This window comes from Lynx canadensis, chromosome B1, assembly GCF_007474595.2.
Source record: "Lynx canadensis isolate LIC74 chromosome B1, mLynCan4.pri.v2, whole genome shotgun sequence".
Classification (NCBI taxonomy): Eukaryota; Metazoa; Chordata; class Mammalia; order Carnivora; family Felidae; genus Lynx; species Lynx canadensis.
In genome coordinates, this window is record NC_044306.2 from 171,272,862 (window position 1) to 171,297,349 (window position 24,488).

The window sequence follows — 24,488 nt, forward strand, 5'->3', positions numbered from 1 at the left end:
TTATGGGTTTAAGGAATTTCCTCTCAGACTAACTTATTAGTTTTAAGAGGGCATCAATTTAAGCAGAACTGCCTTTGCAGTTAAGGAAAAGATAATTAGGCTTGGGCTGCAAATGACTTTCTCAGTTGTCCTATGGGAAACCGAAAAGTACAGGTAAGTTAAAAAATCACTAATAAAGAGGTTTTCTTTTTTTTAAATGCAAAGTAGGTGAGTCAATAGGTACAAAATTGGCCAGACAAATCAGTTGGTATAAGCATCCCACCAAAAAGAAAAAAAAAAAAAGAAAGAAAGAAAAAGGCAACGAATAAACTTTAATTGTGAGGGTAGGGATATTCAGAAAGATAAAGAGAATATTCTATGCATCTATTGATTGCATGTATGTAACTTTCAGCACTAACAAAGCATTTCAGGATCAATAATTGGCTAGTTATAAACTTCCTTATTGTGAACTGGCATATGCTTCATTTGAAGTGCGAGGGAAGAATGGGTTTCCTGCCCATTTAAAATTATCCCCTAGCACCCAGACCAGTGTTTTACACATAGTGATTACTCAATAAATACTTGTGGAAAAGAAACATGAGTTCCCAAAGCGAATGCTTACTCAGTCACACAACTGTGTCACACAGTTAATCTGACCATATCTCCTTCTGCTCAAACTAGCCATTCATTCTCGTTTGAATAGAAAGAGGACTTTCTCTGAATCACAAATAGGGGGGCAGATAAAAGTGACAGGCAATTCATCAGGCTTCCACAGCTTCCTCCATGCGCTGGGCGGTGGGGGGAGGAGGGGCACTGGCTTTCCGCTCAGCTCAGGCAGAGCTGGGTTTGAATGTTGGAACTGTACTTACAGCTGTGCGGATGTGGACCTCGGTTTCCTAACTGCAAGATACAGATGAAAATTCTTCCTCCCAAAGGCTGTGTGAGGACTAAATAAATGGGAAAACACCTGGAAAGTCTCTAGTAGGCGGCCACGGGCTTTGCATCCTTCCTCCCTTTCGCTCTAACTGGCTTTACAGCAGCGCCCATAATCCCCGGCTGCACTGTGTCAGGGCGTCTGGAAAGTAAGTGAGTGTGGTGGACCGGGCAGCCCAGTCAGTCCTTCCGTCACTAACCAGCCCTGACTGGCCTTGACCAACCGGGATCTGCGTGTGATCCACGCACTCGCTTCCTTCTACGTCACCCTACCTGTGAATTGCCAGGAGAAGGCAAGCTGGAGGGAACAGACACACTTTGACAGGGCCACAAATATTACGAATATTACCCTTGCTTCCTGAAACCAATGTTTCAAGAAGGCTCTACTCTAGTACTAGTATGATTCAGAGGAATATAAAGCAGAGGTTAGATCCAGGTTATAAAGATAGCTAGTATATTAACTTAAAAATGTGGATGTTACTTGAGATTTTCCCTGCTCCCCATCCTACCTTCTGCCGCGCTCCCTTCAAGGTCCCTCGTGAAGCAGAACTCCATCACTTCCTGTTTATAGTGGATCTTTTTTTTTTTTTTTTTTTAAGTTTATACGTTTACTTGAGAGAGACAGAGACAATGCAAGTAGGGGAGGGGCAGAGAGAGAGAATCCCAAGCAAGCTCCATGCTGCCAGCACAGAGCTCAATGCAGGGCTCGAACTCATGAAACCGTGAGATCATGACCTGAGTCAAAACCGAGTCGGACACTTAACGGAGCCATCCAGGCGTCCCTATAGTGGATCATATAATTATGCAAAACACTCCTCACTCCTTTACCCTACACAGGTCTGGCAGACCACACTTTTAACAAAAAGGTATCACTCTTACTAAATAGCAACAGAGGCTTCAACAAATAGGCCTTTAACAATAAACCCCAGATTATTTCTTTACTCTTCCTTTTAAATCAAGTCATGGCATGGAATAGAAGAAATCTTACCTCTAGAAAGCACTGAGTGTTTGCTAATGTTGAAATTAAATTAAATTACAAACTGCTAAGTGGTATACATCTTCTTTGGACCTGAAGACCCCCCCAGGAATCAAAATGAAATTAAGTAGGTCAGAAAGAAGGTCAATTCGTTTACCTGAGGGCTCCTACATGCACTAATAAGAAATAAAAGAGTTACCCATTTAGGTTGCCCATGAGATGAGAGTCAGAAAAAATGCTGAACAGGAAAACTTGCAACTGGATATTTTTTCCATACCTGCTTATATGCAAAAAAAGGAAGAAAAAAAAAGTCTTGGCAGCCTGGGCCATTTCTGCAAGCAATAGTGGGTAAGTACCATAATGTGTTAATAACATACTCAAAGCATCCATGAAGGCTCAGACTAGAGAAACAAATCACAAAAGCTCAGGATAGTCTTCTGACCTCTTATCTTTCATTGGCGGACCTTTGGCAGATTCCTCCACATCCTGTTGCTTTGCAAATGGAACTGGGAGGAACTGGTTTGCGTTGGATCCAGTGCGTCTAAGAGATGTCCTGGTTCTCCTGACCATCATGTCATCTTTTTGTGAATCATAAAACTTTCCTTGGCCTTTCAGTCCCCTGCCACTCCAGGCAGGAGCTGTCATCTTCTCCGAGCTCTCTTCTGTCCCTGAAGCCTTGCATTCAGTGGCTGGGGGACAAGAACTAGGGCAACATTCAGGCCAGCCAGTCAAAGGCCACTTATTGCTAAAGATGTTTTCAGTAGCATTCCTCACTGGCATTAACCCAAAACAGAAGAAGCCAATGTCCATGGAGGCAGCAGCACACATAGCAACTGAGTATTAATACCGTGGACCTCCATCATGCAACTGGTACTTACACAGAAATGGGTTTCCCTTTCCGATTTTCACGATTCCTGAGAATGAAATTTGGCCAGCACCCAACCACATGCAAAGGCTCAAGTCTCCACCCGGAGAGGGCACTGAAAGCAGGACTCTGACCCTGGGATGGGTGCATTCTTTTAAGAGACTTAACTCCACGCCACATCAGTCATCAAGTGCATACTGTGGCTCTAAGCTGTTTTCTGAGAACACAACAGCCACACACAGCAGAGGCAGCACACCCTGGAATGCAGGCAAGCGCTCACAGTGGCTGGCCGCTCTCCTCTGATCTTTCAGCCCTTGGCAGCGTCTCAGAATCCCTTTGAGTGGCTCCTTCTTTCTCCTCTTTGCCATCCTGCGGCAGCTGTTTGCATGTAACTAAAGCCAGAGAGGACGGCTTTACTGCTAGGGAAGAATTCACACCAGAGGCCTTGACCCCCACCTGTCATCCTTCACCTCCTGGGAAGGGAGAGAAAGTCCTCCTCACCTTCCTCTGTTCTTGGGCACTCGCCCAAACTGCAGGCATGCTCCTCCTGGGTCTCCAGCACAGGAGCCAGCCGTGAGACCCTTTTGCAATGGTCATCTACACCAGAATCCACTATTCTGTTGATAATCAAGTAACAGTGGCGGCAAGAGAGAAGAGGAAAAAGAATTATGAAAGGACACAACGAAAGTTGTTGAGACTGAGAGATTAAGAGAGTTCAGTTGCTCTCATTCCGGAAGCTGGTTAGTAAGGATGACATACTCAGATGGAGATAATGGAATGTGAACCCCAGCGAGGGCCTGGGACAGGTCAAAAAAAGGCTGGCATGACCCTGGACGATGGGTCCCTCAGTAGTCAAGGACTCAACAATGCATTTCTTACTAATGTCTCATCCCCACCTCCTCCGCCCCAGGTCCCTATCAGCCTCTGAAACACCAACTACGTATTTCTGGTCTACTAGGGTTATGTATATCTAGGATATATCTAGGATATATATATCTAGGATATATAGGTTATGTATATCTAGGATAGTCTGCTATCCTCCATGGTGTTGGCTACACTACTGGACCAAAGATACCCCTCTGTATGTCATGGACCATTCACTGCTTCCTTTGGATTGCAAGGCCAAGACATGAGGAAGGTATCTTGAGCATTTCCTGCTGCCACGGATAGCCTTACTTTGCTCCCACCATGCAGGTGGAATGGAGGTTCCCACGAGAATCCAGACTCCTAAAAACCCGCTATACCTGCTTCCTGGAAGGGAGACCAGCCCCCTGAACTTGAACCCCCAAAAGAGGGCTTGGTAATTCAAAGCTGGAAGGCCTCCAGTGAGGATGAGAACTGGTGGTGGGCCTATGAGGGCTTTACCCAGGTGATCCCTCACAAATGTGGATGGTGATTCAGCCAAGGAAATTCTTCACTCATAGGAACCCCAAGAGAGAAGTCTTTTTCCATTCACGATTTATTATAGTTTTTTTTTTTTTTAAGTAGCGGAGGGAAGAGACCTTTACTTTCTTTTCGTCTCCTTCTTTGTCCAGATTTGGACTTAACGATATTAATAACTATTTTTTCCTCCTTCCATGGGATAAGAAACAGGGAGGTTTTAGATAAACCTGATTTTTATCCATAGATCTTTAGAAGAAACACTAGGGATATCATTAAAACATTCCATCTAGTTCATTCAATATTTCCAACTAATAAAATAGTGCTTAATGCAGCCCAGGGAAAAAGGGTCATTCGCCAAGATTACTGGCATTCCCAGGCAGTGATTCTGGTGACAACAGAATCAAAATGGACGCCTGCCATTAACGTTCACATACATGTGCCTCCCTAGGGCGGCCCGCTAACGTTACTTCTCTGCCAACCAGCAAAAGAGCCTGTTAAAACTACGTGATCTCCGGAGGCTTCTTTAATGTGCTTCAGCAGGCTCTTTAAAAGCAGCAGTGATTCCCATGCAGATCTTGCACATGTATGGCGAGAAATACCTGCAGTCATTTTGCGGATTAAGCGTTCGGTCTTTTTGTAAACCGGCCGTGGCCGCTGAGGCTGGGGTGACAGAGTTCATTTCAATCTTGCTGCTGTGACCCATGACTTCTTCTACATCCTCCCTAGGCCCAGCCTTGCCGATGCTGAGTCGCTTCCACTTCTGCTGATCTATCTCTGTCACGGGTCCAAAGTGCACAAACTTTTGCCTGGGGCTGGAAGCTTTCTCATAGGCCCTTGCTCTGCGGCTGGCAAAGTCATCACGAATGGCAGTTTCTGCTTTAATTTCTGGTGAAGGCTCAGGGGCACAGATGTGCTCAACATCTCCATCCCTAGTCAGAACCAGAAATGAGTTCCAAAGATTTCTAAGGCAAGTACAAATGAGTAAGAGCTCTTTTTCTTAAATACTAGATTTATGAAAAACACTTCTATGGCTACAGCAGAATTGATTTTCCATTAATCAATCAAATGAAGAAATGATCATTGTCTTGCCTAGGTAATAGTGCTTGAAGCTTCTATGGCTTTCAAAATATCACTTCCAACATCATAAATGATGGCATGAGAAAATCAGAGGTACGATGGGGGCGCCTGGGTGGCTCAGTTGGTTAAGCATCTGACTTCGGCTCAGGTCATGATCTCGCAGTTCGTGAGTTTAAGCCCCATGTCAGGCTCTGTGCTGACAGCTCAGAGCCTGGAGCCTGCTTCAGATTCTGTGTCTCCCTCTCTCTCTGCCCCTCCCCGCTCGCGCTCTGTCTCCCTCTCAAAAATAAATAAAATATTTTTAAAATTTTTTTAAAAAGAAAATCTTAGGTACAATGAAATAACTAAAATTAGCTAAAACTCAAGTCTAAATTGCTTACAGTAAACAAGCCTATCCATATAACCATTCACAGTAGCTGGTTCGATTAAAGAGGATGTTTTCCATCCAGTGGCTCGTAAATTTTAGTATTAATAACTTTCAACTCACGCAGAATATACTGTGTTTTGAGAGTTTTTGTTTTTCTAGCCCTGAGAATATAAAATGATAGAAGGATAAGCATTTGATTCCTTCAAAGTTCAATAATACTACTGCCAGGGGAAAACCAGGGGAAAAAATGACACACCTTGTCTTTCCTGACACTTTCAGTCTCTCCCACGTCTCCAAGTCAGCCTCTGTTATATTGGAGACTGTGACAAATCTTGGAGCCTCTCGGTGAGGGGCAAGGTGGCCCTGAATTCTCCGCTGAGCCAGGTCATCCTTGTAAAGATCTGGCACCTTCCTCACTCCTTCTTCTGCAGGTTCGCTCTCTTGAGTCCGAGTAACACAGGTCACCATTGACTTCGCTTCTTCTATTTGGCCCTGGTTTCTGTCCATTTTATCCGGACCCCCATATCATTGGAAAAATCAGGTTCAAGGAAGGGGAGCAGACAAAGAGCAATGTCAAGCAAGGAACTTCAGAGGCTAAGGACAGAAGGAAATGATGGAAGCAACTTTCCCTTTCTCAAAAAATATGGAATCAATTGGAGTCTTGATTCCCTTTGCCTATGCTGCCCTCCTGACACTCTAATGAGATGAAGTTTTTCCACCCGACGACAGTCTCAAGTTTAGTTTAGGAAGAGAAGCCAGGGCTTGCTGAAAGACTATTAAGAATGGTAATGAGATTTCGGTTTGAGAGTAATGATGCCCAATTCCCACACTATTCAAGTTACTATAATGAATTCAAGTTTTCTGATTGAATCCCTGAGCCCTTTTGGAATGTCTTTTACAGCACCAGTAAAATGTTAGTAACGAGCTCTGCATGATCCAAATGCTAGGATTAGTTCGGAGATAGCTGGAACGTCATTCACATGTTAAACATCTCAACCGTAAACACACAACTGCCAGAAAGTACATTGAAGTCAATTCAGAACAGAAAGTTTTTATGTTCAAACTCAGCCTCTGGTCCCCAATAGCACCGGTTGGATTTGGGTGATGTAAACCTGAAGAATAAACAGTGTATCCCATTTATCTGGACCTACAGAGCCAATACCCATTTGTCTCTTGTGTTAATAAGTCATCTTTATTGATGTTAACACTGATATTTTCAATTGTTCTCCTAAGAAGTGGATGTCAGGTGGCTAATGCCGACAATGCTGTAATCTACATCGAAGAAGCTGAGACATCCCCGTGCATTAACATTCTATGGCATTAAAGATCAATTTCCAATTAAATACGCCTCTTGAGATAGAAAATCACAAAAACCTACATCAATAGGACTATTTGTTTTTTTAAGAAATATATCATCCAAGCGAGAAAACTGTGAGGTATTCTCTTGTTACCTGGATGACACGGTGTATTTGCAAAGCCTCTGCAAGTAGGATGTTTACTTTTAGTTTGGGAAAGGGAATGAAGGAAGGGCAGAGCCGAAAGCCACGAGGGGCCTTATCTTCTTTCATCTGTTCTTTGATGCTCTCACAAGAGGTCATGGGCCATCCCAGACTCAGAGCTGTGTCCCCAAACACAGAGTCAGGTGACAACAGACAAATGAGGCTGGAAATACCAGGAATTAAAATTGCATGCAGGAGAAAGGAAAAAAGGGAGATACAAAAGCTATTCCTTTTCCTAACTCAAGTTGCTGATCACCATCAATGTGCCTTGATGCCAGCCCGTTGTCTCGAAGTCCTTTTTTCATGTGCAACAACTGATCCCTCCCACAAGGCCCTCCTAGAATGGTTTGTTACAAGGCATGCCAACAGGAACGGCACAGAGCCAGAGACTCCTGAAGCTATAATGTGTCCTAAAAAAAACCATGCCAGGGCCTCTGTGCTCTAAAACCCTGTTCTACATCTGAGGATCTCCCATGCACTTTGTATCTGGTACCTCCCAGAACAACAGCAGCGCCAACAGTAACAACGACAACACTAACAACTCCACTGAGCTCAGTGACTCTGTCCAAAGAACCATTTGAATCATGTAAAACACAGTTAAGATGTTTATAGTCTTCGTTCAACAGAATTTACAAACCTCTTAAACGATAGGCCAAGGGATGGCAATTTGACGATGCAAATCTCTGATTTTGATATAAGGAAAAAATATAAGAATGATCAACTCTGTGGGATGAAATTTAGCAAGGTGACACCTTAAATAAAATCATATCCCTCTAAGGATGAAAATCACCAGCCAAAACCCATTTCACTACAATTTTCCTTTCCCGAATTAAGAGGATGGGGAAAAAGTTGGGAGAAGAAAACTCACTTAAAAACAATTTCCATAATAGAACAAATGGAAGTATATTACATTTGAGAAGGTTTTTTTTTTTTTTTTTTTGTAATAAGAAATCTCCATTATTAAATGCCTAAGTGATCTCACTGGGACGCAGAAAGAGCAAGTCTCATTTTCCCCCTTTCAATATCTAAAAGGAGCTAATCAGAGAGAAGAGCCTACAGACAAGGAATAACAGTGTTTTCAGCTTCCTGTTAATGGACTGGAGCAGCCGTGAGAGGTGGCTGTCACTGAGAGCCAATGGCACATGTCTGCTTGTGCCAATAACACCAATCATATGTGGTGATGTGTCCACTGGAACTCAAAGTTTATTTGGTAAATTCAGCTCTAGTTTGGACATGGCCATTCTACTTTCCGCCACTGCTTTTAAGGAGATTGGATCTTTGGAGTTCCACTTCAAAATCAACCATTACCAATTCCTTGTCATCGAGGCAGGAAAGAAAGGAATGGGGGGCTATGGCACAAGTCACCTTCACTTAATTGTGCTCCGTCTCTCTCTCTCTCTCTCCCCACTCCCTTCTCTCTCTCTCTCTCCCCACTCCCTTCTCTCTCTCTCTCTCTCACACACACACACACACACACACACACACACACAGTGCACACCTTTTATATTCTAGACTTTTCTTTTCTGAAATTCCCTTTGAGAGTTGTTTGCTGCTATCTGATTTCTCTGCCTCTTTTTTTCGGTAAGGCCCATAGAGGAGCTGGTTCAATGGCACCAGTGGTTTTGTCTGGTTCATCCTCACTCTCCTTGCAGCAAAATCGTCTTTCTCAAGATCAGGCCGTCGACACACAACTTCATCTTCTGACTGCGGATCTTTGCCACGTTCGTGGGTCAGGAAAGGGTTTTCTTTGCGAAGGATAATGTCGTGAACGGCTTCTTTCTCATTACTTAATTGCTTGTGGCTGCCAGAGCAAAATTAAATAGAACTCTACACGTGATCAGACTGAATGGGTTTTTTTTTTTTAAATCCCCATCTCCAGACACACAGCTGTGTTGTTAGTGAAAGGTCTTCTCAACATCATTAGTGTAGGTGACATCTGTTTACTATTTTAGTCCAGAGTTGTAGCATAGTTAGGGTGGGTTTTAAAACCTTGAATTTAGCCAGCTACTAGCAAGACTAAAAATTCATGTAATTGACAGGGCCCCATCAGCATCAGCAATGCAGGACCCTAAATGGCTCTGAGCGTGACCCTCCAAACTCTTTTCATAAAACCGGGAGGAATGAAAGCTTTTAGCTGTTTTGTTTTGTTTTGTTTTGTTTTCCTTTCGCACATGAGCAACACACCCAACAGGTACTCAATTTGTTTTTGAGTGATAGGGCAAAAATTTGAGGCACCAAGAAACTGAGCTGGGGGAAAGCTAATGTATGCAGCTGGGGGAACAGCAAACGTAGTATATGTGCCAGATTGCAAAGTGTGAGGAAGGTCTTTCTGCAGAGCTGAGCTAACCTGAAACATCTGGAATAGTTTATGGCCATTCACAGGATAGACCCAAGGCATAAGTGCTTGTTTTGCCCTGAACCCTCCCGTGAGCAGCTCTGTCTTCTATCTTCTACCCCAGTGACTGTCCACCTCTCAGCTCTTCTTCATCGTATGCTAAATGTCAAGTAAATTGTCATAAAACATTTTGCCAAAATGGCTAAAAAATTACTACTTTGCACCATTTCCATTTTCAAAGAGATGTTGAAGGCCCCAAATTTTAAACCCCTGAATGCAATTTAATGGTGGAATATCAGGACTTTTCATTTAGTTTAGTTTAGTTTTAGTTTTAGTTTTTGTTGGAGGCATGTGGGATAGGAATAGGGTCAAATGTGTCCATCTGGTATTCACACAAACTCCTCTCCCCCTACTCAGAAGATCAGCCTTGCTTCTAAGTAATTATTATTGTAAGTAATAATAAAACGTTAAAACATTTTTTGTCATTTATTTTCTTCTTCCCATTTCATAAAATATCTTGATATCTAAAGAAAGCTCACCTACTTTGTATCCAATTTCTAAGAGAGGATTAAAAGTAAATTCTTCAATCTCAAAGGACAACTCATCTCAGAAATGAAGAAGGAATTGAACTAGCCTAACTAGGTGTGGAGTGAACAATGAAATTGTGTTCCCTGGTCGATCTGGTAGCCCATGTTAGCTGCTCGGCCCCATACTGCTCCTGCAGGGGCATCATCTTAAGACTACAGTAGCATAGTTAGGGTGGGTTTTAAAACCACTCCATCTGACATTTGGAAAATCAAATCACTAATCACCAATCATGTCCAGAAGATTCCTTCTTCTCACTGCTGACATTGTTCTCAATAAAAATTTAAAACACAGAATTTGGAAGTGGTTGGTGGTGCTTTGCTCCCTGAATAAATTTATTTCTTAAAATATGAAATCCTGCCTTTGAGGTGCACACCTAACCCCTCAGTGTTCTGCCTGGCCAACCCTGAATGGTGCTTTCCTGCCTCCTTAGCCAATGTATCTGGCAAGAACCAACTGATGTTGGTTGACTATGGCCATAAAGAATAGCCAATGGAAATCACAGGCCATTGAATTAATCTCTCCAAAAATGCACTATTTAAAAAGCACACGGATAGTTGGGTGGCTCAGTTGGTTGAGCATCTAGCTCTTGATTTTGGCTTAGGTCATGATCCCAAGGTCATGGGATTGAGCCCCATGTCAGGCTCTGCACTGAGCTGGAACCTGCTTAAAATGGTCTCTCTCTCCCCCTCTGCCCCTCCCCACCTCTTAAATAAATAAATAAATAAATATCACAACGGTGATGATAAAGACAGTGGCTAACAATTATTGAGCACCCAATATGGGCTAGAATTCCTTCTAAGTGTTAATTCATTTAAACCCAATACTAACCCTGCAACCGTGGTGTTATTAGCATCACTCATTTTAAGAGAGTGGAAACTAGGTTTCAGGTTAAGAAATTTGCCCAATGTCAACGTGCCAGTGGTGAAATTAAAATTTAAACTCAGGCAGTCTGGCTCTGAGGTTCTGTTTGTAACCACTGTACCATGTGTTTCGCAAAGGACCAGGCCATGAACAGTACTGAAAGCAGAACATCATAAAAAAAAAAAAAAAAAAAAGGCACTACCATGACTATGAAGTAGGAGAAAGAGCAGTATTTTGGTTACCAAATCAAGGGAACCTGTGTGCTGTGCTTAGATTGGAGTTGTGATTTGCACTGCTGGTCATAGACCCCTATGTTCTTCCGGGATTAATGGTAGCAGAATGCTAACTAATCATACCTTACAATGCTTGCACAGCACTTTACAGTTTACAAAGCACTTTCACATTCATTATCTCATTTCAGCTGATCTGACTCCAAGTTAGAGGGGAGCAGGCCCCTAGTTGAACCTCTTAAGTCCAAAAGCAGCACTCTATTCAGTTTTTGAGCAGCGGTGGTCATGGGTTACAATCTCCCCCAACTCAGGCAGAATTCTATAGAATAAAACATACGCATTTATGCAAATGACCATGCCAATTTGTGATGCCAATTGAGCAGGGAGAATCTGGTGTTCTCAGCATCACATGAGCCCAAGCCAGGCCTCAAACTCCCTGGGGTGTTTCTTTTTAGGCTAAATGCCCAGTGTGGCAAGACTTGTTTCAAATGATCTCAATTTAGATGTGTGGACTTAAAAAAAAAAAAAAAAAGAGGGTGAAGAAAGCTTTCTGTATCATTGGCCACTGAAAGCCACTCCCTGCCCACTTGAAAAAAAACAGTCATAATGAATGATTTTCTGCTACGTGCTTGAATCCTGTAAATTCAGAGTTTCAAGGAAGACTCAGAGAAAGAGGAAAAAAAATAATGACACAAAATCTGGACTAGTGAGGCTGGTCATGTGGTAATAAATAATATGTATAAGGCAGATACGTAGGATTGTGTTCATAGGTGTCTAGTCACTAAAATTTTTAAATAACCTTTTATAACGTGCTTTTCTTTTTCCCTTGAAGGACCTTAAGGGCAGTCTACTGGAAAGGTTCAGTATGTTCTCCTTCAGTTCTCAATAATTATAACTCTCTGAGCAGCTAGTCTATTCCAGATACACATGACAGACAGACAGGACTTACCATGCCTACTTTGCAGAGGAGAATACTGAGGCTTCCAGCCCCAGTCATCTGAATTTAGATAAATAGAGCAAATTTAAGGGGCAGACTCGGGCTATCTGGCTCGATATTCATGGGGGAGATCTGACGTTTTTATTTTTTCCAAGTCATTCATAGATGAGTCACTTTGGGAAGAAGGGCTACTCTGTGGGCACAGCTCACCGCTTCGCTGAGAAGGAATACAGTGCAGTGCGACACAAGGAATGCCAAGCCCCGCCTCCAACCTGGCAACCCTGTCCAGCCTCCTCTGGAACAAGGAAGACTATCTCTGTAGGAGAGAATATGGGCTCGAACGAAGCAGGTGAGGGGAAAGAAAAGGCTGTTTTCTCGAAGTTCTATATTTCAAAGTGAACGAGATAATGATTTCAAATAAGGAAGAACTGGCATTCTCTTTCACCCCTTTTCACTTGGTAACACTCAAGCAACCAGCTCAGACTGGCAGCCAGTTTGTCTCCTACTGAAAGAAACTGGGCTCTCCAGAAGTGCCTGTTAGGTCTCTTGAGAATGCCAGGGGCAACACCAGAAACCTCCCCGCTCAGCCGGTGCCCAAACAGTGCTGCCGCATCCAGAGTCACGGAGGCTCACGAGAGCTCTGTGTGTATCTGGTCCCCGATCCCCAAGGATCGGTTCAGCAACAATCAGTGACACAGGTGTCTGGGGGGCAGGGTGTAGAGGACTACGTGTCTGGCACTCAGCTGCACCCACCCTTCCTCTAAAGTTTTTGAAAATGTCTATTGTTCCTTGGAGGCTTTTTTCCCCCCCTCTGTAATTAATTACTATGTGGTCGAGAAGATCCACAGACCAGCAGAAAAGACTGAGTGCTGAAACATATGAAAACAATTAGAAAAGAAGCACAATCACGTGAAACCTATAATTCAGTTCAAAAAAATAAAAGAAGTTTACTTCTCCAATGGGAAACACCAAGTAAGAGAACTCAAATCTCCATGGCATTTTAATTCAGGGGAAGTGAATCTTGGTTCCTATTTTATCCTCTTAAAAACAGAAATCTTGGCTATTTTTGGCAGAGTCTCAGATTTGGGGGGTAATTAAGCACACTTAATCATAAACTAAAACAGAAGAAAAAATAGTCTATATACTTTTTACTTCAATGGTGACTCTAAGAAATATTAAACTCCACACATTTATTAAGAAGTCCTACTCTATCCCTCGATGCTAAGATACCTCCTAATATATGTTTTGACAGGAAGCTTGGGATTTCTAGGCTTCTAAACTCATGTGAAAATGGAATAACATGCACTTTTGCTCCTTCTTATATACTGTATTAGAAATAATACAAGGAGGCGTTTGACAAGACTTGGGGGGGAAAAAAAAACAAGAAAACAGTCTACAAAATTAAAGCCTTGTTCTTTGTCTGTGTGCCTCCGTCCCTCACCTATGACTTTATATTATTACCCATCTCTACAAATGCAGACTTTCCAGGTTACAAAAGGGGCCACAGGACATATATTGGGCCTCTTGCTGGGTTCAAAGATGTGGTGGCCAGAATCCATCTGATGGCAAAGACAGGAGACGGAGGTTAAATGTTTTAAGAGACATCGGCATATTTACATATTTTATATTCTTATTTTCCAGATGCCAAGAAGCCTTTTCATCTCTGTGATACGTGCTTCATTCCAGTTAAGCTACTTTCGGCCACATTAAAAGCAGGATTCCAAATGTGGATAAACGTATAATGGCTCTCAACTCTGGTGAAGGCTGCAATATAAGTGACAGAGCCACAGACAGGCCAGGCTAGTGCCATGGTATGTATAAAACGTTTATGAGAGAGCTAGCAGCTGAACAGTCTGCCGACAAATGAATTCTGGGTGTCTGGAGTAGCTGTGTCACACTGTTGTTGGGGACGTTCTCTGGGAATATGCATAATTTTCCCGAACCCACTTTTAGGTGTTAAGTCAGAAGATCCCAAGTGTGGTGATATTAATGGACCTGTGAATTTTTGCTTAACAGAGCTAACTTGGACAAAATATGTAAAAAATTAAGCCAGATAACAGGAAACGTGGTTGGCAGCAAAAATTAGCACATAAATGTAATATTCATCCATCAGACTTACATTTGTAAACTAACTATGATTCTAGGTTTGTGCACAGAATGGGAACCGTTATAAGACATGTCAGTATTTCATTACAAAATAAACCACACAGTTACGGAAGTGGCCCAATCTCTTCTTTTCTCTACATCACCATGATTCCTGGGTGTCCTGAGTTAGCTCAGTGTAGCTCCCCACTCATCTCTTGTGGCTCTTTTGGATACTCTAAAAATGATATAGAGGTTCCTTGAAAAATTAAAAATACAACGACCTTGGGGCGCCTGGGTGGCTCAGTTGGGTAAGTGTCTGACTCTTGATTTTGGCTCAGGTAATTATCTTATGATTTGTGAGTTTAAGCCCTGCATCAGGCTCCATGCTGACAGTGCAGAGCCTGGTTGGGATTCTTCCTCTCCCTCTCTCTCTCTGCCCCTCCCCCACTTGCATGCATGTTCTTTCTCTAAATAAATAAATAAATAAATAAATAAATAAATAAATAAATAAACAGAACCACTACAAGATCCAGTGGCCCCACTTTTGGCTATTTATCCAGAGGAATTGAAATCAGGATCCTGAAGAGATAGCAGCACTCCCATGTTCATTGCCCCACTATTCACAATAGTCAAGATGTGGAAACAATGTAAATGTCCACTGATGGATGAATGGATAAAAACATGTGCTATTTACATATAATGGAATATCATTCGGCCTTTAAAAAGGAGAGAATTCTGCAATATATGAGAATATGGATGAACCTTGAGGACATTAGGCTAAGTGAAATAAGCTAGTCACAGAAGGAAAAATACTGCATGATTCCACTTATATGAAATATCTAAGAGTCAAATACATAGTATCAAAGAGTCAAATGGTGGTTGCCAGGGGCTGGGGGAGGGGGAAATGGGGAGTTGCTAATCAATGGGCATAAAGTTTCAGTTAGGCAGGATGAATAAATTCTAAAGATACTAGTGTATAACATTGTGCCTATAGTTAACAAAACTATATTGTACAGTTAGATTTGTTCAGAGAGGAGATCTCATGCTAAGTCTTCTTACCACAATAACATGAAATTCTTTTAAATGAAAAAAAAAATGGCAAAGGATATGAGACAATTTATGGAGGAAGAAACCCGAGTAGCCAATATACATAACATTCAACTAGATTGGTAATTATAGAAAAATCCATTTTTAAAAGTGAGATTTGTTTTAATCAGGCAGAGTAGTAATTTTTGACAATGATAATAAAATAGAAAAAAATAAAGATCATGGCATCTTTGGTAAATTTTAGCTTAAAGACATCACAGGTGTGATAAAAATGAAGGAATGTGTGTCAAGGATATCAAGATTTTTTTTTTTTTTTTTTGTAAATTCATACTCTTACCTATACTCCTACTCCCACTGGGCCCTAGATTTGAAGACAGAAGCAGGAAGTCAGAAAATGATACATGGTAAGGGGATACTCTTCATTTTTGTATTCTCAATATCTAGTTTGTTCTCTGATATAAGTAGATGCTCAAATGTTGAAAAAGTATGTATCTGACAAGGTCTTTGTTCCAAAATGTATAGGATATCTGGATTTGATTTTGTTTTTTAAGATTCTACGACATTACTTTTCCTGATTTCAGAAACCCAGAGAGCTCCTTGTAATGCAAGCACAATTTTATGGTAGAGTTTTCGAGAAGCCCATATATGTTTAGGACAGGTATACTTATCTGTGGGATACCACAGACAGGGAAGACGTATATCCTTGGTTTTTTATCGATACAAAGCTACTCTTAGGATTAAATTTGTGTAAGTCAATGCTGGAACTTTCAGTTTGAGAACGAGACCATGTGACACTAACTACAATTAGAATTGTACAGAGACATGGCAAATGTTCTGTTAAATGTATGAGAGGCAGATGTGGCACTGTAGTCAGAACACCTGAGTCTGGCCACCAGGTCAACGGTAACTGGCTCTCAGACCAGCAAGTCACTTACTATCACTGATCCTCAGTTTACTCTTCTTGAAAATGGGTATGTCACCTACCTCTTCTGATTAAATGGAACAGCAAGTGGCAAAGGAATTTCAATTGTCACATTGTTATGAATTTTAATTTGTCAACTAGATTTTGGTCTCATTATAATTTGTTAGGATCTTTGTGGTTACTATATGAGAAAAATTAACCAGATTCTCAAAACACTACGTAAAACTGTAGAACTATCGTTTTCTGTGACTTCGGCTGCTGAAGGTTTCCATCACACATGTAATATGAAGTCATCAGGGCTGTATACTGGTGCCTTTGTTATGATTAAGAGAAGGAATTACTCCATTCTTTGTTTTTGAAATCAACAGGCTTCAGAAAGGGAGTCAAATAAGCACAATCTTACTACTCCCTTGGGACAAAGCAAGTGAAGTAGATTTTTGTAAGCCAACTACTCTTTCTAAAGAGATGGCTCCCCATTTCAAAGGAACCATTTTCCAGTGATGTGTAAAGTAAGATAAGAGCCATTTAGGAGTAGCGTGAAAATTAACAAGCCGCAAACAACTGAACAAGAAGATGTTATTGCTGGGTAAATCCTGCCCCCACAAGTGACTGACCACGAGACTAGGACAAGGTCTCATCAAGCAGCAAGAAGCTCATTCCTCTCCTCTGTTGAAAACAACCAAGTTCTTGGCAGAGGCATGCCCTGAGGTGAAGACTAGCAGCTATTTCTATTTGCTCCCGTAGGGAAGAGAGCTGCAAAGGGAAAAGCGGGAAGTGGGAAACAAGACGGAAACTCCAAGCCAGACAGATTCCAAACCCCAGGCATGCACAGAGCCAGCCAGGCCAGGCTTCGGCCTGCACAGCTAACCTGGCAAAGCGCTGTGCTGCCGGCATGACCTTGATTCCAGCTTGCTCTAGCCTCCTGCGCTTTTGCATTTCAACAGCATCTTTGTCTTCCGACTTGGGAGCTGGTGTCATCACAGACCCCTCGTGGGGAGGCTGCTCCTTGCCACCGCCAGTGGGTAACTCTAAACCACCATCAGAAGGCTTCCCACTAGGATCCATTTGGCCGACTGGGTTCTCTTCACAGGGAGACCCCACTTCACTTCCCTCTTCCTCTATTGTCTCAGGATAGCTAGTGAGTTGGACAATATGGTTTACCAAACTAACAGCCTGGGCTGGGGAGCAGACCATATGTCCTCCCCTGGTCATTCTGACATTACTTTTCATTAAAAAGAAAAAAAAGTCACGGCATGCAACATGGTCCTGGTGATGGGAAGAAAGTGAACTGCCGCCATTAATTTGTTAATAAGTCCAATGCGTCATAATCTCAACATTATTAAGAGTTATTTCAATACTGGTATTGAAAGGCAAAAAAAAAAAAAGAAACACCCATTCTGCCGGAAAGAGAAAATTCACGTTTTATCCAATAATTAAAACTTTTAATAAAATGTTTTCTCAGTGGAAATTGTGGGTAATGCAGGTGGATTATGAGAAATAAGCGTGCAATGATCGGGATGGTCTTCCTCAAAGGAGTAGACTAGACTCTAGCTTTCTTGTATTGGACTATAAGGTTCTTGAAGGCAGAGACTCTATTTTATTGATTACTGAGTCCCCAGTGCCTGAAAGGCAGCACCTGGCATATATTAGATGCTCAATAAATACTTGCTGAACAAAGAGAAAAACATAAGCAGAGTGTAGGGGAAATCACCGCTACTTCTCAGAAGAGATGAGTGGTTCAATGTACCGCCCGTTTGTTGAGTTTCTACATGTGATTCTGAAACACGTTCCACGCATTCCTTACCTACTTGAGCTTGTATCCAGACAACCATGTATCTAGATTTAAGAAAAAGCCTTTTTTTGCACGAAGACCAGGCTTTCTGCACCTAATTTAACAAGAGTGGGAGTCGGGCAGTCTCCACGGAAGGGCATGGATGACAGACTCACACTCATCGTCTGTCAACAGAACTGGTTTCAAAAATCTGCTCTTTGGACAAGGATTTGTCGAATACCTACTGTGTGCCAGGCACTGGCCCAGGGGCCTTCACGAAGCTTATAGTCGATCATGGCAATCTCTCTCCAAAGAAAGGTCTGTCCTGCCCGCCTCCCTTTGTAGTCTTACATCAGAGCTCTGAAAAGGTCATTTGAGCTCGTTTGTGCGTGGGAGCTGTGGTTCCCTCACTGCTAGGGCTCAAGCCAGGACGGGAGCGGCGTGGCTCGGGCCTTACCTGAAGGGCCTGTCCCCACCCAGGGGCGAGGTGGCGGTACTCCAGCTCTTCCGGTATTCCTCTCGCTCTGCCTTCTTCTTTCGCAGAGGAGCGGGGACGTAGGCCGTCTGATTGCTTTTGTTCGGGAGGTACTGGTTAAAAGGCACTGCTGATTTCGGCTCACCGTGGGAAGTCCGCCTCGCGGACATGTCATCCTTCTTCACATCCGGCAGCTTCCGATGCGGCAAGTCAGATTCAGAGTCACTTCCTCTCCCTGTGGAAGAGAAGACAGGCGCTGAGAAGGCATGCTGGGCTCGCAGAAAAGTTCCCAGCGGCAAGCGTGGAGTATTAGGGATGCGGTTAGATCGCTGGGTTCTGGGGACTCCGTCCTTCAGTTATTCACTTAACAAATCTAAAGTATCTGTCTAAATTAGCCTATCCTGGGAAAAGCTCTGAACTCAAATGGGGGGGGGGGGATCAAACTGGAAAAATAGAGATAAACCTAATGGTATCTGAGAATCATGATTCACAACACATTTGCAGTGGAACTAGAGCCTGCTAGGATTCTGCAAAATGTCTTTTCTCAAAAGAAAAGCCATAAATTAACCAATGGAGTTTTTACTGAGCACCTGTTGTTGCACGTCTTGCACCACGGGAGACAGTCCCACAAATAAGAATTATAAAGGACTCTGTTTACAAAGGAAATGTCATAAAACGACATTTTGTCTTTGAGGTACCTTTAGCCAATCTATGAAACACCTGGAGGGTATTAGTGATAATCAAAGAGCAAAGACATACACGAACAATAGGAATTCAGAAAAGTGGCAGATTGAGCTGACACCAAGGTCTGCCTTCCAGGAAGTGGTCTGAGTTATAATAAATGCATATTCCTCTAGAGCAGAGCCCTTTCTGGTACCCATAGCTGGCGGCAGTCTTTTCTTCCTGTGAAGCCCATGGCCCAATCTAGTCTTTTCTTTGGGCATGTTACACTCTTGACCTGCTATTTCGAGAACAAGGGCTTTACATCATTCACAGCACTTATCACAGCGTCGTTGCACCCAAGTGGGCATCCTCAGAAGACCTGATGAATAAACAAACTGCTTTGGGTTAAAGACTGTTTCCGACAACACAAAAGAATTCAACGTTGCCGAATCGGTTTTCTGGGGGCAAGAGCCCAATAATTTTATCGTATCCTTGTGTTCCTGAGTCTCAGTCTCACTAGATGGGTGAGACCTGACAGAGTGATGCTGTCGTTGAAACAAACACTAACTACCCTTACAGGTAGCTGCCGTGTGAAAGTTCGTTGGGAACTCTTAATCAAGGGCAGCATCGTGAATAGGTTATTCAGCTCCGCTGAGAGCAAATAACATTTGCTTTTTTTACATTTGTGAAGAGCCTTCAACTGAGTCAAGAGATGTGGCAGGATGCAGGGTCATTGGCCAGACCCACTTTGTTTTCAGCTCTGCCACTCCCTAGCTCTGAGACTCTGCCGTTATGACATCACCTCTTGAAGCCTCCGTTTCCCCAATCTGCAAAGTGAGGATAATAATGCCACCTACTTCAGAGGGCTTTGGGGGGGGTGGGGTGCGGATCAGGTACTCGTAAACTGTTGGTAGAGTATTTGGTACAGAGTCAGTGCTTGATGAGTGTTGGCCGCTCTTTCTGTCCTAAGAGTTCGGATCTGTCACTAATGAGCTGCGGGCTCCTAGGCTGGTTCTAACACTTGCCTGTCCTTCTCTGTAAAAATAGGAATGAAATGATTTGCCCTGGAGATTAAATGATTTCATGGCTTTTAAAAGACTTTAAAAGTTAAAAGCATTGACCATAAACAAGTTGTTCATTGTTGCAGATGAAATATGCAGTTTATGAATTATTCATGTAACTTGGTTTTTCAGCCTCCCTTCTGAAGGGAGTTTTGACCATTTCAGTACTTGCTGGTTTTTGATTCATAACAGCACCTCCCCACCCAAGTCTTCCATCAAGTATATCTGTCTGTCTCAGTAACATTTAGAGGCCCCTGTGAAATGCTTTATGAACAAACACTAACACTACCTTGCCTTGCCAAACTCTTGGACTTGTTTCCTGCTTTGACATTATCCCCATTTTATAGAGGTGGAAACAGAGGCTCAGAAAGGCAGATAGAGCTTGTTCCCTGTGGCTGGTAAGTAATAGCTCAGGACTCCCAATTTCCATTCTCTAGATTCCAGCCCAAAGTCCCTCCCTCTGTGAGCCACGTCTCTTGGAGAAATGTCCTTTGCTTAAAGCATCCTGACTAGAGGTAGCGCTGTACTTTGTTGAATAAATAAATGAAAGAAAATGATTCTTAGATCAACGATGAAGGCTTAGTAATAAATTGGAGCTGTCTCAGTTTTCTCACTTCTAAAATCCTATAATCTACAAACCTTATTTGTGTCCAGTATCTATAAAATCGTATTATATGTAACAATCTTAGTGAAAGCCTGAAATCGGTTGCTTAACACATATACAGATCACCCTTTTCCTTCCCACAATTACCCTCCAATAAATGTCTTCAACAGACAGTTCAAGGAAAGTTAATGTGCAGATGCCCTGAGGCAGAGTGACCCAGTTGAAAGAAGTGTAGTTTTCTGGACAAGGGTCTAATTTCTCTGCAAAACGTAAACCCTCTGTCCCTCAGGGTCCTCACTGGGAACATGGAGATGGTAACACAGCTCTCACAGTGGCTGTGAGGATTAAATGAGATGGCACAAAGCACCTAGTAAGGTATACGCTCAGTTAATGTAAGGCCAGGACTTCAAAAGATTTTGAATTCATCCTGAACACGTAGAAATATACTAGGGTGGCTCCTCTATTTATTCCCAAAGTTAGGAAATGGCAACACAGCACATGATGACAATGACATGACTTTATCAAAGTCTGGTCCTTCCTTTCCATGGGGCTACATTTCTCTCCCTTCCAGGAACTAGGGGGTCTTTATTTTTTCCCTTATCTTTGCCATGTACACCCCCAACCCTTGCCTTTCTCGTCGTTGCCTAATTTCTCTCATTCCTTGTTTCTCTCCCTCGACTCATCTTTTCTTTCTTTCTCTTTATTAAAATTTATTTTCAGAGGGAGAGAGGTGGGGGGGAGGGGCAGAGAGAGAGGGAGAGAGAGAGAGTCCCAAGCAGGCTCTGCACTGTCAGCACAGAGCCTGATGTGGGGCTCAAACTCACAAAACTGTGAGATCATGACCTGAGCTGAGATCAAGAGTGGGACACTTAACTGGCTGAGCCACCCACGCGCCCTCAACTCATCTTTTCTATAAAAGAGTATTCATTTAACAAAATACATCATATTTATAAACTATGCCCTTAATTTTAAAAGCACGTGAATTGTTGTATTTCCTCTTCAGCGAAGTCCATTCTATGGCTTCAGGAGGAATGCTAGTGGAGGTAAGGGAGGAACTGGCACCTATTTAGCAAGACAGATTGGCTGAATGGACCCTGGAGACCACAGCTTCCCGACCAGGTAGCTCTTATGAGCAACCCATGGAATCATGGCATCTGTTAGTGGCTCCTGACTGTCCCCACCGAATGGGGCAGTGGGCCTCAATAACAATAAAATATTGCCCCAATATAGAGCCAGAGAATTTTATGCTAAGACTTTCCCTAATTGATTGTGAGTGCTTAGGAAATAAAATTCCAAGACTTAAAAATGTTTTTCTAAATCCAAAGGTGTTTATTAGGACTAGCAATCTTCTTGGTAAGCGTCGTTTAAAAAATACCATAAAATCGGGGTGCCTGAGTGGCTCAGTCAGCTAAGTGCCCAACTTTGGCTCAGGTCATGATCTCACAGTTTGTGGGTTCCAGCCCCGTGTCCGTCTCTGTGCTGACAGCTCAGAGCCTGGAGCCTGCTTCAGATTCTGTGTCTCCCTCTCTCTCTGCCCCTCCCCTGTCACACTCTGTCTCTCTCTCTCAAAAATAAATACACATAAAAAAAATACCATAAAATCTAATAAAGACAACACCTATTTGAATAAAATTATACTACATTTTCTAAGGCAGATAAAAATGTTTTTTTTTTAATTTTTTTTTTTTTAATTTTTTTTTTCAACGTTTATTTATTTTTGGGACAGAGAGAGACAGAGCATGAACGGGGGAGGGGCAGAGAGAGAGGGAGACACAGAATCGGAAACAGGCTCCAGGCTCTGAGTCATCAGCCCAGAGCCTGACGCGGGGCTCAAACTCACGGACCACGAGATCGTGACCTGGCTGAAGTCGGACGTTTAACCGACTGCGCCACCCAGGCGCCCCTTTAATTTGTTTTTTAAAGACCTCACTAGGTCTTGATCAGTTTACAAGAACATAAGCCTGAAGGCGTCGGGCTATTTGGTGAAATCTGTATATTAGGTGCTCTTTCATGGATGGTGTTTTGTGAAGATCAATTTCATATTTTTCTTTACATGGACAAAATATTTATAAAAAGACCCTAGCTTAGGGGCATCTGGGTGGCTCAATCAGTTGAACACCGACTTCGGCTCAGGTCATGATCTCACTGCTTGTGGGTTCAGGCCCACGTCGGGCTCTGTGCTGACAGCTTGGAGCCTGGAGCCTGTTTCCAATTTCGTGTCTCCCTCTCTCTCTGCCCCTCTCCTGTTTACGCTCTATCTCTTTCTGTCAAAAATAAATGTTAAAAAAAAATTAAAAAAAAAAAGACCTCAGCTTATCAATCTTAATTGTTGCAAGCTAAATTGTGCCCAAGCACATATTAGTGCAATATTAGTAATTACCATCTCAAATCTCTTCAAGATGTGGCTCGTTATAAACTCTGAACCCCTCGAAGCTGGTGACAGAATAAAGGATCTGTGTTGCCACTTCCAGAACACCAAGATGAATAAAATAATAATTTAAAAAAACAATCAAAATAATAGGAGATAGTTTGGTTTCGATAGGTTTTGTGAAAGTAAATCCCCACCTTTTGGTGGGGCCGAAACCTCAATTCAGTCCTGCACTTGGTACTGTAACTTCTAATACTGTGGGTGTGGTACTTAAGATGTTGTATACAATTTTAGAAATGTTTCCCAAGCAGCTCACAATGCACCATGGGATTCTTTTGGAGTCAAAGACTATGTGGCCCCTTGGTCCATCTATTTGTTGGAAAGCTTAAGTACTACACAAAAACATTAGTTCAGTCATTCTAGAATTTAAAAAATTTATTAGGTAAACAGAAGTGTGCGCAAATTCAGTTTAAGAGTGTAAGTTTTGGACTCACGCTTCTTAAGGCAAACATTGTTACACCACTTAATAACAGTGACATTTGTCACTTAACAACGCAAGGGCAATTACTTAACCTCTCTAAGGTTCATCTGTAAAATACAAATAAGAAATGTCTCTCAGGCTTGTGGGAGGGCTAAGTGAGAAACTATGTTTCTCATAATCTGCACTGAGGACTAAATGAGATACTAGCTGTCGAGCAGTTAACTCAGGACCTAGGCACCTTAAACACTCAAGTACTTTAGATAGAATGTTGTAGCTGAAAGGGGTCATTTAGCCATAAAAGAGAATTTTTATCTCAGAGAGAAGCCTTAAGTCTCTAGAAACATTAGCAACAATCGAGCAACACATTAGAAAACTCAGAAACAAATAAAAAATTCCCCACCAGCCTTAGCGTCTTTCTGCAAGTTTATACATGCAGAAGTAAGCCATCTTCCCTTCCTAAAAGTACAAAGGTGCAAGATAAAGAACGTAAACAGCTTCTGGAAAATAGGCATTAAATTCACATCAGGTTGCATGACCACACATTTCTCCAAAGAGAAATGATCATTCCTTGCAGGTGATATAAAATCCATGGGATTTAAATCAAACCCAGACTCAGAGCAAGCAGGCAGTCTGGGTTGTGTACATTAAGGGCCACCCGCGTGGTTCCAGCCAACGGTCAGGTATCACAGGCATGGAACAGACTGCCAAAACCCCGCCAATTAAAGTTTCCTGAGCTTCAGAACTTTCCTATGTGTGTATAGTGCATTTCCAGTTTGCTGGAAGTTGATTCATTTTCACGTATACAGTGTGGTGCGCAAACATCTCCCTGCCTCATACCCAGAGCACATAAACCTTCGGCACACTTTATGAGCTAATGTCCTGCACAGCGTCTTGATTCACGGAGACCAAGGGGAGGCATGATGTAACGTATTTTCCGCTAGAAGATGTGCTCACTGAGGCAACGTTCAGACTGCTGGCAAA

The 24,488-nt window shown here is 42.5% G+C and overlaps 1 protein-coding gene across 18 annotated transcripts in view; it reads right to left on the reverse strand.

Annotated features, from left to right (window-relative positions):
- The window catches only part of LIMCH1 (LIM and calponin homology domains 1), a 327,424-nt gene that overhangs the window by 67,453 nt on the left and 235,483 nt on the right, over nt 1-24,488 (reverse strand). For 14 of the 18 annotated variants that reach the window (XM_030313975.1, XM_030313969.1, XM_030313970.1 and 11 more), the window contains one exon: nt 18,313-18,565. In XM_030313975.1, the coding sequence (XP_030169835.1) occupies nt 18,313-18,565 (253 nt within the window). Of the gene's footprint in view, nt 1-2,330; nt 2,592-3,033; nt 3,146-3,254; nt 3,371-4,735; nt 5,066-5,836; nt 6,080-8,577; nt 8,881-16,952; nt 17,220-18,312; nt 18,566-24,488 lie in introns of all 18 variants that reach the window. The other 4 variants (XM_030313966.1, XM_030313965.1, XM_030313964.1 and 1 more) reach the window with 1 other exon arrangement.